At 38.2% G+C, this 18,159-nt stretch overlaps 1 protein-coding gene across 1 annotated transcript; it reads left to right on the forward strand.

The window, feature by feature from the left end:
* Positions 1 to 12,580: 12,580 nt before the first annotated feature.
* LOC129928200 (uncharacterized) lies at positions 12,581 to 17,067 on the forward strand. Its single transcript, XM_056041279.1, has 2 exons — positions 12,581 to 16,149; positions 16,334 to 17,067. Exon 1 carries the CDS (start codon positions 13,971 to 13,973, stop codon positions 15,153 to 15,155), a length of 1,185 nt encoding a protein of 394 aa, XP_055897254.1. The 5' UTR covers positions 12,581 to 13,970; the 3' UTR covers positions 15,156 to 16,149; positions 16,334 to 17,067.
* Positions 17,068 to 18,159: the final 1,092 nt, after the last annotated feature.

The following is an 18,159-nucleotide window of genomic DNA, read 5'->3' on the forward strand; positions in this document are numbered from 1 at the left end:
ATGTTCTCATTGCCAGTTTATTCATGTTTGTTTCTTCTAGTCCAACTCACACATAGGTCATGGTGAGAAAATGTAGAGGGAAGCTCTTCAATCCTATTGTCTTGTCTTTATAACCAATCGCACTATTGAGCGTTGTAAATGATTGTAATGATTGTGATGTTGCTTGTTCAGGCTGGCTTGAGGTCAACTATGGATGACTGTTGAATTTTAACCAATTACTCTGCAAGCGTTTGGGTGTAATTGTTCGGGTGTATTCCGTGTAGTTGATCAACAATCCAGACAAAACAAACACATCGGTTTTAACTAGTAAAGAGATGTAGTCAACGCTGAAGAACAATGTACCATGTATTTATTCTAATAAAAGGCCACAGTAAAAGTCTCTGTCACTAAACACGTCGTTACCCTGGAGTATTCTATCGCTAACTGATTTTCCGGTCTCTAACCCAACATATCCCAAACGTCACTAGTCCCGTTCAATATGCGTCTTCTATGGTGCGTCGCTAAATAACTAAACTATAAATAAGGTGTCTAACATGATTCATATTTGTTTGTTTGTTGTACATGTTTCGGATGTTCCTTCAGAGTTGAAGATAGTTTACTTCCTAGTCCAAACCTCCCGCAGGACGACGGGGGATGGGAGCGGGCAGGGTTTGAACCCTTGAGCGTCGATAAATCCGAAAGACAGTCCAGCGCGCAAACCGCACGACCAGGCAGCCATCCGATATTTTTTTACTGGACAGCCCTAATGTATAGTTCGTAACTAAACTTACTATTATTTTTCATTATCATCCCATAAATACATTTCTGCACCTTGTATTCAATGGTTCAGTTCTAGTTATCATATTCACCGCTAAAACATCACTCTTGAATAATTTGTTATTGGGTTCTAATAATTGATGGTAATAATTGATGTCATTTTAAAGGTATTTCTGAAGCGCTCTAGAACATGTACATTAGACCTTCAGCTGTATAATCCTGATAAAACTTCTGGACTCTAAATGGGCACGAACGAGCTGGAGATTGCAGAATATATCGAGGATGTGAACAATGACCTAAGCGAAGGAGACAAACTTCAGTTTTGTGGATCGACATGTTCATACAAACACTACGCCATTTATATTGGTGAGTGTATTAATTTTAGAAAAAAAAAACAGATTTTTGAACTAAATGAATCAGGGTAGTCTACATTCTATAAGCTACAAAATACTGTAGGAAAGAAAAAGAAAATAAAGCAATATGGTATAATGTGGAAAGTAAAGTGTTCCCTAAGGAAAAATGTAAGAAAAACAAACAATAGGAAAGGTGAAAGATATTTTGAGAGAAATAAACAAACTTAGCAAAGACAAGGGCGATGTAGTGAAACAATTATTTTCAACTGTGAAATAATGGGGAGATAACTATTTTTGAGCTATTGTAAAGGCAGGAGTGATTCCCCTTAAGGTTTTGTAAAGTATGTTTAGTTACCACTTGCTCCTGAGCTACCAGCTTGACCACTGGACATGTGTTGTGAACTGTATATATTTTTTCTGTTAGTTAATGGTCGTGTATCTTGGGGTACCCGGGAGAAGTGTGCTCTGCTCTGGAGATCTTTGGGCTAAGTATATAGCTAATAAATAGTTAACTCCTCCATTATGTCACACCAACCTAATCATATTTTACAAAGCTTACATTAACTAATTCTGTCTGCCTGGTAAAAAAGTTTGTACACGTTATTTCTCCCACACCCAATCTCGGATCAAGCTGAAAGTTTGCAATTTTTTTTCTTTCACATGAAAACACAAGAATCAATTTAAAAATAAACCTATTAGTTAATTAACTATTGGTAATTAATTATTTTGTTTGTTATCTCGAACAAGGGGAAGAGATTACATGTAGACGATGCGGTGGTATACACTGTATTAGTTCACTTTAAGTCATGAACACAAACATAAAATAGGTAATTGATTAATTGAATAAATGGATACAATAGATAACTATACAATCATCCATGTTCTTCGCTAGAGTGGTTTACCTTGTTGGCTTGAGAAGTCTGAGAAGTCCTGTCAGGGTTGTGTTAAAGCCTTAGCTCTTTTGCCCGGGCCCCTGACATTCAACAGGCACCTTCGTGCTTACAATAAATAATTGACTCACTGTTAACAATGTAACTGTTTAATGACATGAATATAAGTAATAATGACAACTGATGGAGTAATGACATTGAATCTAAAGTATTCGAATATTGTGGTGATAGTAATTAAACAATAGTTCTGCACCTTGCTATCACACAACGCCACACGTTCAACACTGGCCCACAGCCGATAATAAACTCCAATGTAAATCTTGATAATCCCATAACTAACTCCCCTAAACAGGGGAACACAGAAGAATCTCAAACACACGTTACAACAGCATAATAACAAAACCACTCCATAAAATTACAAACAAGGCAACAAAAAGAAAGTGCGTTCAAAAATTGTGCACTTAATAAACATTGGTGCTAGAATGCCATAATCTACGCACCGACATTCCCCCTCTTCCCCCAAACTGGTTCTTACAAAGTATGGACCAGTTTCCGTACCTCAAACTGAAAGAAAAGTAAGAAGATATGGCAACTACAAGGTAAGCACATCCATTTAGGAAAATTCATCAGCATTAACATCACTCTTCCAAACATAACAACTTAGAATAAAAATTACCAATGACACTTTTTACCAAAGTATCCACATGACACCATGAACCATTCACAAAATCACAATCTACCAACCGATCAAATTTAAAATGCATAATCAACAAATTAATGTCAATAATACTAAATGCAACATAATATCATCTAAAACAGGGGTGGGCAACATTTTCGTGTCGAGGGCCGCATTAAGAACAGTTTGGGAATGGCGGGCCGCATTTATATATACACATATATATATATATATATATATATATATATATATATATATATATATATATATATATATATATATATATTTATATCTTAGAAAGATACGCTAGTTAACTGTGTAGAATGTCTTTTAATTTATATTTACACAGTATTATATTCGCAATCCACATTGAAAAATTTCAACAAGAGTTAGCAATTTTTAAAACCAAATTTACGATTTTTTTAATCACTGTTGTCTTTTTATATCACAATATCCCCACAAATATACAGTTGTACTTAATGTGCAGTATTATACTTTTTACACTCGTGCATAATGTTCCGGAACTGGGAAACTATCTTACTAGTTGTTACCCCTGTGACTGCTGTCAAATCACAGTCAGTCAACATTGACCAATGATTATACTTGTTTAGTTTCCACCCAAATGTTCTTGCTCACTGAATGAGACAATTTATGTTCCGGAAATTAAATGTCTGGACGAGCGAGGCCTTCCCTTGTGGAGCATCACCAGAAAATGCTGACCATGTCCTTCAATGGTGCATACTAAATCAAGAGACCCGAACAAGACTCTCCAAAGACTATTCGGAGAACTGCCTGATCTGGAAACCACTGCGCGGTTCATCTCAGATATAGGATTACTGATCTGAAACCTGCAACATGTAAAATGAGAACGAAGAAGAAGAACAGATGTATGTGTACCCAAATAGTATGAACAGCACCAAGGTTTTATTAAGTGTGGAAATGCAGCTTCTGGCACCCATGAGACTCCCGTGGATGTACTGACTGGAACTTTTCTTTGCTTGGAGTTATGTCTTCTGAAGCTAAATCAGCTTTTGCGATAAAGGGTGAGCTGATGGTATTGAAAACTGGCTCTTGACTTCTTAAAATTTGCTTTTATAAATTGCACAAATAAGGAATTTTAATAAGTGCTGTACTTTTAAACATTTCACTAAAAATAGTTTCACCTTTCAGCAAAGGAAAATGACAATAACTATTTTCTTTTGCTTCCCTGTAGAAATGGGAAAGCCTTGTTTGAAAAGATTTAACATGCATTTACATTTCATGTTTAAACAACCAATTGCAATAGCAATTATAACAAGATTACAAAGAGAGTTTGTGTTACACAAACTCAGAGGCGGCCCCCGTCGAAGTCGGATCCCTGTCGGATCTGCATATTCGCAAATAATATTCAAGAGGTGATTTAATTTTGATGTAAAATGTTTTACACGTTTCGGATGTTCCTTCAGAGTTGAAGATACTTACTTCCTAGTCCAAACCTCCCGCAGGACGACGGGGGATGGGAGCGGGCAGGGTTTGAACCCTGGGCCATCCATAAATCTGAACGACAGTCCAGCGCGCAAACCGCACGACCAGGCAGCGATCCGATGGTCAAAAGTAATAATGTTTCAAAGATTCATTTGCCGTTAATTTAAATTTAATAAAAAAAATAGTAGATTAGTTTTAGTATATTAAAACATTACAATATTGATCAAAACGTTTGGAAATGAAAATCTACACTTTTTTTTTACACTTTAAGTTTAGAAATTGAAATTCTACATCTTAATCTAGTCTATTTTAGTCTAAACTAGATCGAGAAATTCTAGATCTAGACTCTAAAATAATTTTAATTAGAATATAAATCCAGATCTAGATATACTGTAATAAAAATCTAGATCTAGTTTAAAAAATCTAGATTAGATCTAAATCAAGATATCATTCCTTTTTTAAACGCGAGTCACATAACGAGGCTTAATAAACATTACTATACCGAGTTCTTTTTTCATTTCATTTGAAGAATTAATTCCATATAACGTCAGAGGGAAAAAAAAACACTACGTCACACGGCCTAGCTAGACTAAAAATCGCCTTCATCTATAAGAGCCATTTATCGAGTGTTCATAGACTTTGGTGCACCGAGTGCGTTCTTTAAGCATTTCATTTAAAGAATTCATTCCATATGACGTCAAAGGAAAAAAAACACTACGTCACACGGCCTAGCTATACTAAAAATCACCTTTATCAACACGAGCCATTTCTCGAGTGTTCATAGACATTGGTGCACCGAGTGCGTTCTTTTAGCATTTCATTTAAAAAATTCATTCCATGTGACGTCAAAGGAAAAAAAACCACTACGTCACACGGCTTAGTTAGACTAAAATATGTTTTCATTAATACAAGCAATTTTTTCGAGGGTTAATAGACATTGGTGCACCGAGTGCGTTCTTTTAACATTACATTTAAAGAGTCCATTCATATGACGTCAAAGAAAAAAAATTCCATTACCTCACAATAGGCTAGTACCGGTACCATAAAAAAAAATGTCTTTATTTACACGAGATATTTAACGAGGGTTCATAGATATTGGTGCACTGAGTTCTAATAGATATTATTTAAAAAGGATCAAAGCCACATTGTTTTTGCGTTTTGTCTGTCAGTCGGTCTGTCCGTTATCTTGATATAAAAAAAAACAACTAAAAGTTATTAAAAATTGATTAACCTTTATTTTACGTTTCAAAACATCGCAATAATTTTTAGGTATGAACACAATTGAAAAGTTTATATAATAGATTGTTCCGGATGTTTGTATAAATAGTAAAAGAAAAAGAGAATTTCAGATAAATGTAATACCGTTAATTAAATTTTTTGGATGGTCTCGTATAAAAATTAGATGTACTACAGCCACGTGGAGAGATTTTCATACCTTACTTTGGTGTTTGGATTCTGTTTTCCTTAAAAATCGGAACATAATATTAACGATAATTAGATTTTTTAATGTTTTAGGTAGAAAGTTAAATGTACTGTAAGGGAGTAGTGAGTTAAAATATTTTTCATAAAAATCCGTAAAAACATTATTTCGTAAATGAGAAGATTATTTGTTTATTAATTAGAAGAGGGAGTTCAAACAATTATTTGGCGTTAGTAGATTTTTAAATAAATTCGGAAATTTCTGGCGACGATTTGTAAGAAACAAAATCCGGAACTTTCTTTATCGATTACAAAACTTCTATGTTATGTTTTACAAGAAAATTAAATGTCTAAAAAGTAATTTTCAGTAATCAATTCTAGTAAATTACTTTTTTTAAAAGCCTTATGCGATTTCAAACAATCATTAGGCATAATTCATGTTTTATAAAACAATATCCGGAACATTTTTACACTTAATGAAATATAAGTCAGTATAGAGATTATGATTTAGCATTAATATGCTATTTACATAAAAAACGGAACAACATATTATTGATAATGTGTTTTTGCAACGTTTAAGCATGGAAATTGAATGTAATATAAGTTAGAAGAGCAAACAAACATTTGTTGGCGTTGATTAGTTTTGCCCAAAAAAATCCGGAACAATCAATTTTAGATACTTAAAACTATTGAGATGTTATGGGAGGAACATTAAAGGGTAAATCAGATTTTCAATAGCTTTTAGAGTTCTAGTTTTTTAAATCTAATCGTGACGGACAGACCGACCAACAGACAAAACGCACAAAAATAAGCTTCTTTTATTCGGATGGGGGCACTAAACAAAAAATAAATAAAATCTGATTTTTAAAAAAAGTTTAAGGAATTGGTTTAGCACCCGATCATGTTGCGACGTTACGCTACTGCACGAAAATCGCTGCATAAAAAGTCCATTTAAAAAAATGTGCGTGATATTTACATACAAAGTGCATTATTAGCCTTTATAAACAAACAGAAATGTTTTCTTTTAATTTTAGCAGCTAGTTGACCAGAAAAAACGTCTTTAACTATTATTTGTATTTGTTGTAAACATTTCCTGTACATTTTAAAAATATATTTGACTTAGTGATACTGAAAATACACAAAAATTGTCCATCTTTGTTAGCAAATTGTAACATTGCCTCCCTTACATTTACGTAATTGTTTTAGAATTGGTGTATTTTTATGAAAAAATCGCTTGCATAATTAATTTTATAAATTAAACGGTTTGCTTTTAGAAAACCAAAAGTCGCCGTTGCACCTAAACTTTTCAAGCCGGATTTAATTATGAAATAATATTTTTCATATCTCTTCTAGTTTTCGAGATCTGAGTGTGACAGACGGACAGACGGACATTTTGCACAAACCTAATAGCGGCTTTTTCCCCTTACGGGGGCCGCTAAAAATTACGAAATCTGTCTTCCACTTTCCATTAGAAATATTGCGGACAAAGTCACAGTCAATGTCGACACTTCAAGTAACATAACAATTTCTTCCTTGAGATATTATATTTTTCTCATTTGCCTTGCCCATGCTAAGCTAACGAATACATTGGATCACTTTCTTCTTAAAGTGGAACTACCTGTGGTTGACACCTCTAGCTCTAATATGCTTGATTGTTGTTATGTGTACCATAACAATGTCGATTTTTTGCAGTTTTGTGCAAACTTTCCTGTTTAGAGTTCATGATTGGGATATTTTTTAAATTAAAAAAACAACAACAACAACAACTATTTTTCTCAGTCAAAGATCGAGCTCCATCAGTTGTTACACTTGCCATCTTGTTCCAAGCCTACCCAACACAGAGAGATTGTGTCTTGAATAGGCAATAAGCATAATCTTCGTTTACTTAAAACTTTTTATGCTGAGACAGTTTCAATAATTTATATAGATAATATTTTTAATATTTGGATTTTATATACTGTGAGCACACCTGATTTCTGTAGGTGTCGGCGGGCCGCATAAAACACTTCGGCGGGCCGCATGTGGCCCGCGGTCCGTAATTTGCCCACCCCTGATCTAACATAAAGTGCAAACATTTTCAAACAATAATGTATACATTGGAACATTAAAATGCATAAGACATGTATAAAAAAAATACATAAGTATGTAGCTCATGTAGCTGCGTATTTGAAAGTCTAAAACAATCTTGAACACAGATCAGCAAGCAGAGTGTCCTCCCCTTTGACATGAACAACATCAAAGGAATAATCCTGTAACATCAGCGCCCATCTTGTAATACGTGCATTGGTACAGTTAGTGCTCCTAAGGTAAGATAAAGCCTTGTGGTCAGTCTGGAGATGAAATTTTTTCCGGCCAGATACCTATTGGATATACAATGGCCAATCCTTCCCGTTCAATGATAGAATACTTCTGCTCCCGAGGCAGCAACTTACGGCTCACAAATTGTATAGGATGCAACCTACCATTCCCACACTGGCTAAGAATGCCAGAGATTCCCTTTGTGTGAGGCATCAGTCTGGAGATAGAACGATAGAGAAGGATCAGGCAAACGAAGACTAGGATACTTACACAGACAAGCCTGTACTCTCTTCAATGCTTCCGCACACTCACAGCTCCAGTCTACTCTCATGGATACTTACACAAACAAGCCTGTACTCTCTTCAATGTCTCCACACACTCACAGCTCCAGTCTACTCTCATGGATACTTACATAGACAAGCCTGTTGTCTCTTCAATGTCTCCGCACACTCACAGCTCCAGTCTACTCTCATGGATACTTACACAGACAGGCCTGTACTCTCTTCAATGTCTCCACACACTCACAGCTCCAGTCTACTCTCATGGATACTTACATAGACAGGCCTGTACTCTCTTCAATGTCTCCACACACTCACAGCTCCAGTCTACTCTCATGGATACTTACACAGACAAGCCTGTACTCTCTTCAATGTCTCCACACACTCACAGCTCCAGTCTACTCTCATGGATACTTACATAGACAGTCCTTTCTCTCTTCAATGTCTCCGCACACTCACAGCTCCAGTCTACTCTCATGGATACTTACATAGACAGTCCTTTCTCTCTTCAATGTCTCCGCACACTCACAGCCCCAGTCTACTCTCATGGATACTTACATAGACAGTCCTTTCTCTCTTCAATGTCTCCGCACACTCACAGCTCCAGTCTACTCTCATGGATACTTACACAGACAGGCCTGCACTCTCTTCAATGTCTCCACACACTCACAGCTCCAGTCTATTCTCATGGATACTTACACAGACAGGCCTGCACTCTCTTCAATGTCTCCGCACACTCACAGCTCCAGTCTACTCTCATGGATACTTACATAGACAGTCCTTTCTCTCTTCAATGTCTCCACACACTCACAGCTCCAGTCTACTCTCATGGATACTTACATAGACAGTCCTTTCTCTCTTCAATGTCTCCGCACACTCACAGCTCTAGTCTACTCTCATGGATACTTACATAGACAGTCCTTTCTCTCTTCAATGTCTCCGCACACTCACAGCTCCAGTCTACTCTCATGGATACTTACATAGACAGTCCTTTCTCTCTTCAATGTCTCCACACACTCACAGCTCCAGTCTACTCTCATGGATACTTACATAGACAGTCCTTTCTCTCTTCAATGTCTCCGCACACTCACAGCTCCAGTCTACTCTCATGGATACTTACATAGACAGTCCTTTCTCTCTTCAATGTCTCCACACACTCACAGCTCCAGTCTACTCTCATGGATACTTACATAGACAGTCCTTTCTCTCTTCAATGTCTCCACACACTCACAGCTCCAGTCTACTCTCATGGATACTTACATAGACAGGCCTGTACTCTCTTCAATGTCTCCACACACTCACAGCTCCAGTCTACTCTCATGGATACTTACACAGACAGGCCTGTACTCTCTTCAATGTCTCCACACACTCACAGCTCCAGTCTACTCTCATGGATACTTACACAGACAGGCCTGCACTCTCTTCAATGTCTCCGCACACTCACAGCTCCAGTCTACTCTCATGGATACTTACATAGACAGTCCTTTCTCTCTTCAATGTCTCCACACACTCACAGCTCCAGTCTACTCTCATGGATACTTACATAGACAGTCCTTTCTCTCTTCAATGTCTCCGCACACTCACAGCTCTAGTCTACTCTCATGGATACTTACATAGACAGTCCTTTCTCTCTTCAATGTCTCCGCACACTCACAGCTCCAGTCTACTCTCATGGATACTTACATAGACAGTCCTTTCTCTCTTCAATGTCTCCACACACTCACAGCTCCAGTCTACTCTCATGGATACTTACATAGACAGTCCTTTCTCTCTTCAATGTCTCCGCACACTCACAGCTCCAGTCTACTCTCATGGATACTTACATAGACAGTCCTTTCTCTCTTCAATGTCTCCACACACTCACAGCTCCAGTCTACTCTCATGGATACTTACATAGACAGTCCTTTCTCTCTTCAATGTCTCCACACACTCACAGCTCCAGTCTACTCTCATGGATACTTACATAGACAGTCCTTTCTCTCTTCAATGTCTCCGCACACTCACAGCTCCAGTCTACTCTCATGGATACTTACATAGACAGTCCTTTCTCTCTTCAATGTCTCCGCACACTCACAGCTCCAGTCTACTCTCATGGATACTTACATAGACAGTCCTTTCTCTCTTCAATGTCTCCACACACTCACAGCTCCAGTCTACTCTCATGGATACTTACATAGACAGGCCTGTACTCTCTTCAATGTCTCCACACACTCACAGCTCCAGTCTACTCTCATGGATACTTACACAGACAGGCCTGTACTCTCTTCAATCTCTCCACACACTCACAGCTCCAGTCTACTCTCATGGATACTTACATAGACAGGCCTGTACTCTCTTCAATGTCTCCACACACTCACAGCTCCAGTCTACTCTCATGGATACTTACATAGACTGGCCTGTACTCTCTTCAATGTCTCCGCACACTCACAGCTCCAGTCTACTCTCATGGATACTTACATAAACAAGCCTGTACTCTCTTCAATGTCTCCACACACTCACAGCTCCAGTCTACTCTCATGGATACTTACACAGACAAGCCTGTACTCTCTTCAATGTCTCCGCACACTCACAGCTCCAGTCTACTCTCATGGATACTTACATAGACAGGCCTGTACTCTCTTCAATGTCTCCGCACACTCACAGCTCCAGTCTACTCTCATGGATACTTACATAGACTGGCCTGTACTCTCTTCAATGTCTCCACACACTCACAGCTCCAGTCTACTCTCATGGATACTTACACCGACAGGCCTGTACTCTCTTCAATGTCTCCACACACTCACAGCTCCAGTCTACTCTCATGGATACTTACATAGACTAACCTGTACTCTCTTCAATGTCTCCGCACACTCACAGCTCCAGTCTACTCTCATGGATACTTACACAGACAGGCCTGTACTCTCTTCAATGTCTCCACACACTCACAGCTCCAGTCTACTCTCATGGATACTTACATAGACAGTCCTTTCTCTCTTCAATGTCTCCACACACTCTTAGCTCCAGTCTACTCTCATGGATACTTACATAGACTGGCCTGTACTCTCTTCATTGTCTCCGCACACTCACAGCTCCAGTCTACTCTCATGGATACTTACATAGACTGGCCTGTACTCTCTTCAATGTCTCCACACACTCACAGCTCCAGTCTACTCTCATGGATACTTACATAGACTGGCCTGTACTCTCTTCAATGTCTCCGCACACTCACAGCTCCAGTCTACTCTCATGGATACTTACATAGACTGGCCTGTACTCTCTTCAATGTCTCCGCACACTCACAGCTCCAGTCTACTCTCATGGATACTTACACCGACAGGCCTGTACTCTCTTCAATGTCTCCACACACTCACAGCTCCAGTCTACTCTCATGGATTTTCCACGACGTAATAATTCCGTAAAAGGAAAAACTAAATCCGCGTGTTTTGGTATAAACCTACTGTAGTAGTAAATTAACCCAATCAAACTACGAAGTTCCTTTTTTGTAGTTGGAGTCTTAAATTCCAAAATCTTTTTCACATTATCAGGTTTGACAACTCCCTGTCCGACACTATGACCCAGAAATTTTACATTAGGAAAGCCCACCTCCAATTTGGCGGGTTTTAATGTAAATCCATTCTTTCTTAAAGCACTAAATACATTACGAACACTTTCAATGTGCCTGTCCCAGTCCTCACTGAAAATACAAATGTCATCGAAATAAAACAATAGATTTTCTAAACCTCTTAACATGCGCTTAACAATCTTGTTAAAGTGATTAGGAGCACCGCTTAATCCAAAGGGTAAATAATGGAACATATGTTCTCCCAAAACTCTAAATGCCGTAAATGGTTTGCTTGTTTCACAAATTGGAATCTGCCAGTAACCTTTTGTCAGGTCCAGTAACGTAAAGTACTTAGCTTTAAATAGCATGTTGAACAAATCTTCTTGTTCGGGAATTACCTCAGCGGGTATTTTAGTAACATTATTTAATTTTCTAAAATCAATACACGGTCGCAAAGTTCCGTCTTTCTTTTTTATTATAACAACGGGCGCTGCATAGGGAGATTCATCGTAGTCCCTTTAACTTACAGTTCGTGTAATTTGAAATGTATAAACCTTTCTCAGTCTATCTAGCACTCGTAAGTAAGTGGTAATCATGAATAAACATAAAGAAAGGTTGTACAGACTTTAAAAAGAGTTTTTAAAAAAGCTAGCAATCTTACTTTTTTATTCTATTAAAAACTCTATGTTGTCAGGTTCAGGAATTATTCATGTTGCTAAATAGCTGTACACAATTAAGATCCCGAGGTTCAACCTGACAAGAACATCATTCACACACAGTCATACATAGTGTAACCAACTATGTGGATGGTTTAAATAACAAAAAAAAATAATTTAATTGTATGATACTGATATATGTATATGTACAATAAAGAATGATAGAATGATGAATAGATATAACATATATATGTGAGCTTGCGCTCCCAGAGCTATATTTTTATATATTTTATTTTTATAGGCTAGTGCCAAACTTATTATTTCTACTTCCGCTTTTTGTGTATAAAAAGTGATGCCACGCTGTTTTAAAACAGTTCAGTGTACAGTTGACCAGTGGTCAGTACCATATCTGTCTGTGTGACAGCTGAAGATCGTTGTGGTCTAGCGTCTAATTATATTTTTATTCCTGTACCTGGGACGGCCTGTAAGTGTAGAAATATTTTATATTTTTTACTAGATCTATACTATGTGTAAGGTAGTTGTTTTATTTTCTACTTCTACTATTTGTCATAATAGTTGGCAACATGCTGTACGGAAGATGGCGGCGTCCATCAGTCCTAATAGAATATAGATCTAATATAGTTTTGCATTTATGTATTGCAGGCTATTATTACTGCTATGTTACTGCTTTTAACTGCTGCTGTTGAATATTACTGCTAATAGCTGCTGTTTATAACTGCTGTTGTTAGATCTATTCTAAATCTAGAATCTAGTGTTATTTTGTTTCTGCTATTCAAGGCATTCAAGGCTATTGATAGTTTTGTTAATGTTATTGTTTCTGTAGATCTATTCTAGATCTAATTCTAGGGAAGCTTAAGCTAGTGTTATTTTGTTTCTTTATTATCGCCTTAGTAAACTTAGTTATATTTATAGTCTTTTTCTCAGTTCTGTTCTTAGTGAATAGTAAGGTACTGAGCCTAAGGATAAGATATTCTTGTTTTAGTGTTAGTGTTATGAGTGAAATAGTAGGATATTGTAGTGTGTTTATTGTAGATCTAGGTCTAGTGTAGTAGTTTTAGTGATTTAGTTAGATAGTTGTTTTGATCAGTTTGTGTCAGATAGTTGGTTTGGTTAGTTTGTAGTGGAGTAGATTTAGAGGGTAGTTTATAGTGGTTAGTGTATATATTATATTTTATTATTATTTGATTCCATGTAAATAAAGTTTCATTTTGTTTATTTATACTAAACTAAAGTTTGTTATCTTGTTTCCATTTAGTTTAGTTTAGTATGTCTGGTTACTTAGGTGACTCTAGCCCCTTGGTCGTAGACTGAGGTGTCACAGATGAGCCCACCCAGTAGCGCAGACATCTGCCTACTTTTGGTAAATTTTAATGTTGAGCAGCAGAGAATAGGTCATCTCTTTCCATCCACTCGCGCCTGCCTGACCTGCTCACATTTTTGGTGTCAGAAGTGGGATCTGTGCTTGAGTGACCAGACTTGTATTTTTTTATTGGGATAGATTAGGTTTGCGTAGGAGTTTAGGCATTGATAGGCGGTATAGATAGTGTTAGTTTAGTTGTTTTTTTTGGTATTGTTATTGAGAGGTTAGTAGGCTTTATTTTGTTGAGTAGTTACGTAGATGAACAGCGAGGCAGCAGCAGCAGCAAGAATGCAGCCGTCTCAGACAGTGATCCTGGTGCCTAGGACAGAGATGAGTATCCGGCGCTTCCATGGCGATGGTCCTGCCAGGGAAGTGGAGGAGTTCCTTCAAAATGTTGAGAGAGCTTGGAAGTCTCAACACATGGTGCATCCAGAGGAAAAATGTGACTTCCTCTTCGCACATCTAGGTGAGGCAGTGAAGGCCGAACTTAGGTGCCACACTCAGACGACAAGGGCATGTCCAGATGCCCTTGTACAAGTTCTACGCTCCACTTATGGAGAAAGGCGGAGCATCAACTACCTGATTGGGCAGCTGTTCAGAATAAGCCAGCACCAGTACGAGTCTGTCCGCACCTACTCACACCGTCTCCTTCAGGCATTTGAAGCACTCACAGACAGGCAGAGAGCTCTATCTGAAACTCCCTTCAGCAAGTCTATCCTGAGGGACCAGTTTGTAGAAAACCTCAGTGACAGGACCCTAAGGAGAGACCTGCGAGAGAGACTACTCGACAGGCCAGAAACTGAATTCCTGGCATTAAGAGACATGGCCATCAGGTGGGCCCAGGACGAGGATGTCGCACCGCAAGTCAACGTCACATGCAGTGAGATAAAGATTGAAGGCCAGCTAGCTGCGCTCTCCAAGCAAGTGGAGGAGCTTGCAGCCCAGATTGTGCTCCTACAACTTCCGGGACAACAGAACTCTAACTGTCCCCACTGCAACCACCATCAACCTGATCACATTAGCGGCAAGGTGAGACAGATTGCCTCACAACCAAAGCGCACTCTTAACCATAAGAGGCCAACGATGAAGAACAGGAAATGCTACGCATGTGGCAAACCTGGCCATCTTGCAAGAAATTGCAGGCTACAGAACAGGTTCCAAGGTCAGCGAAAGAAGCCAGGGAACCGGGCTCACCAGCAACACCCTTCTAGAAGCAACTGCTCGAATTGTGGAAGCCGGGACCATTTCACCCGAGCTTGCCCTGATGTCACTGCAGCAGTGAATCACGTTCAGGTTGCCTCAGTGGAACAACCACAGGCAGTACAACTGCAACCTGCCCCAAGCCAACAGAATTGTCGGTTGAGGTGCCACAGAATCCGAGGCGATCCAACACTGCTCCTGATTCAATTGTTCGCAGAAACCAACCCGCAGTGGCAGAAATGATGTCGATTCATACCGAAGTTGCCTCACCTGACACTTCCAGTAATCATGCAGAAGGAGGTAGGGAAACAAATCCTTTCCTACAGTTTCATCCGGTCCAACCAGAATCCACCTTGCTTTCCCATGAGGTTCCTGAGTTGCAGAAGAAAAGGAACGACCTTCTGAACATTGGGTGCAGAGTTCTTGTTGAACAGAGAGTCAGAGGCCAGGGAAGAATGTTCATGCAGTATGAACCCTCTTGTTTTGTAATTACTGCAGTACCCAAGTATGCTTCTGGCTGGTACATGGTGGAGGCAGAAGACGGCAGTACTTACCGATATGTACGAGAGGAGGAAATGAAGTTCGTTTCCTCACCATACTAGCATAATTCTTCATTTGTATATTTGTAATTTTTATTTAATATGTTGGTTGCATTCCAATGTATGAAGATGTATTAGTTTGTAGTAACTCTGAGTACATGTTATCTACATGTGTGTTTAAAAGTTTTTTTTAAGCTTAGTAGATGCTGTACCTATTTGAGAATGTACAGAATCAAGAGTATTTTCTTGTGTTTTTAGCTGATGAAGTGTATATTTTTTTGCTTTTGTCCTTGGAAAGCAATGTAATTTAAGTCATGTCATGGAGATGTATATTTTTGCGTGAAATAGATTTTAGTGTGTATTTTCTTTGATGGTAGAATATGTCAGCAGTATGTATGTAATGCATTTTAAGTAGTTTGTTAGTATTTTGTTTTGCGAGGATGCAAAAATTTAAGGCGGGATGAATGTGAGCTTGCGCTCCCAGAGCTATATTTTTATATATTTTATTTTTATAGGCTAGTGCCAAACTTATTATTTCTACTTCCGCTTTTTGTGTATAAAAAGTGATGCCACGCTGTTTTAAAACAGTTCAGTGTACAGTTGACCAGTGGTCAGTACCATATCTGTCTGTGTGACAGCTGAAGATCGTTGTGGTCTGGCGTCTAATTATATTTTTATTCCTGTACCTGGGACGGCCTGTAAGTGTAGAAATATTTTATATTTTTTACTAGATCTATACTAGGCTATGTGTAAGGTAGTTGTTTTATTTTCTACTTGTACTATTTGTCATAATAGTTGGCAACATGCTGTACGGAAGATGGCGGCGTCCATCAGTCCTAATAGAATATAGATCTAATATAGTTTTGCATTTATGTATTGCAGGCTATTATTACTGCTGTGTTACTGCTTTTAACTGCTGCTGTTGAATATTACTGCTAATAGCTGCTGTTTATAACTGCTGTTGTTAGATCTATTCTAAATCTAGAATCTAGTGTTATTTTGTTTCTGCTATTCAAGGCATTCAAGGCTATTGATAGTTTTGTTAATGTTATTGTTTCTGTAGATCTATTCTAGATCTAATTCTAGGGAAGCTTAAGCTAGTGTTATTTTGTTTCTTTATTATCGCCTTAGTAAACTTAGTTATATTTATAGTCTTTTTCTCAGTTCTGTTCTTAGTGAATAGTAAGGTACTGAGCCTAAGGATAAGATATTCTTGTTTTAGTGTTAGTGTTATGAGTGAAATAGTAGGATATTGTAGTGTGTTTATTGTAGATCTAGGTCTAGTGTAGTAGTTTTAGTGATTTAGTTAGATAGTTGTTTTGATCAGTTTGTGTCAGATAGTTGGTTTGGTTAGTTTGTAGTGGAGTAGATTTAGAGGGTAGTTTATAGTGGTTAGTGTATATATTATATTTTATTATTATTTGATTCCATGTAAATAAAGTTTCATTTTGTTTATTTATACTAAACTAAAGTTTGTTATCTTGTTTCCATTTAGTTTAGTTTAGTATGTCTGGTTACTTAGGTGACTCTAGCCCCTTGGTCGTAGACCGAGGTGCACAGATTGAGCCCACCCAGTAGCGCAAACATCTGCCTACTGTTAGGTAAATTTTAATGTTGAGCAGTAAGAATAGGTATCTCTCTCTATCCACTCGCGCCTGCCTGACCTGCTCACATATACATAGATATTATTCAATAATTCACATAAGCACCTTGCTACTGCTATCAACTTGTCACACTGGTTTCACAGTCCGCCAGACGCTCACCGACTGGCGTCACAAAAACTGCCAACCTCGGCAATAATAAAGTTAGACCTCAGCTGATACCAACTGATGCGTAGCTGCTCTGACACTCAACGCCGTCGGGGATCGCCAATCTGACAATGACACTGAAGACTGTAATATATATGTATATATTTCTGGGACGATAAAGGACGCCCACACTGGCATAGACTCGAGCTCAGTTTATACAACTCCAACGCTGGCACCCTATACACGAAATAACACACAATTCAACCTCTATTCCAAAACTAGAAACAGCGACAACCTTCATATAAAACAAACAATAAGAGATATCACAACGAAGTAATTCACCCTAAAACAGGGTTCCAAAAATCCTACTGAATAATATAAGTACAGGAAACTAGTACAGACTAATAATCTTTTACTGACTAACACACCGTCCGTTTCAACCAAATTCAGAGGGAGAAATGTCCAAGGACAATGAATGACCAATAAATGTCACCGGACTTTGTGACGTAGGAAAAACAATTCAAAACAAGACTACAAGGCATTCTCGCCCCGTACAAGTAATACGAGTAGAGGAAAACAAACAACAAACAGAGTTTGGACAAAAGCAAAAGACACTTGACTAAACTACGCGACATATGTTTATATATGATAACTTACATTAAACACATCATAATGTGGTTATTAGTGATGTCTTTGTTTACTAATGATGGTGAGAGGTAGACCCTATTACGTGAACTAAGATTCGCAAAAATAAATGTGAAGAGTTTATCAGATATTTTTTAAAAACAACTTTTATACATATGACTTTCATCATTATAGCATGCCCAGAACCAGTGGGGAGAAGAAGGTTTTCGGTGCTGCCTTTAGGGCGCTCAGTAAACAACTGTCGAACATCAAGCTTCCTTGATATGTGGACAAGCTCAAGCGTACTTAGCCTCTCGGCCACATATCCCACACTGA

This window comes from Biomphalaria glabrata, chromosome 9, assembly GCF_947242115.1.
Source record: "Biomphalaria glabrata chromosome 9, xgBioGlab47.1, whole genome shotgun sequence".
Taxonomy (NCBI): Eukaryota; Metazoa; Mollusca; class Gastropoda; family Planorbidae; genus Biomphalaria; species Biomphalaria glabrata.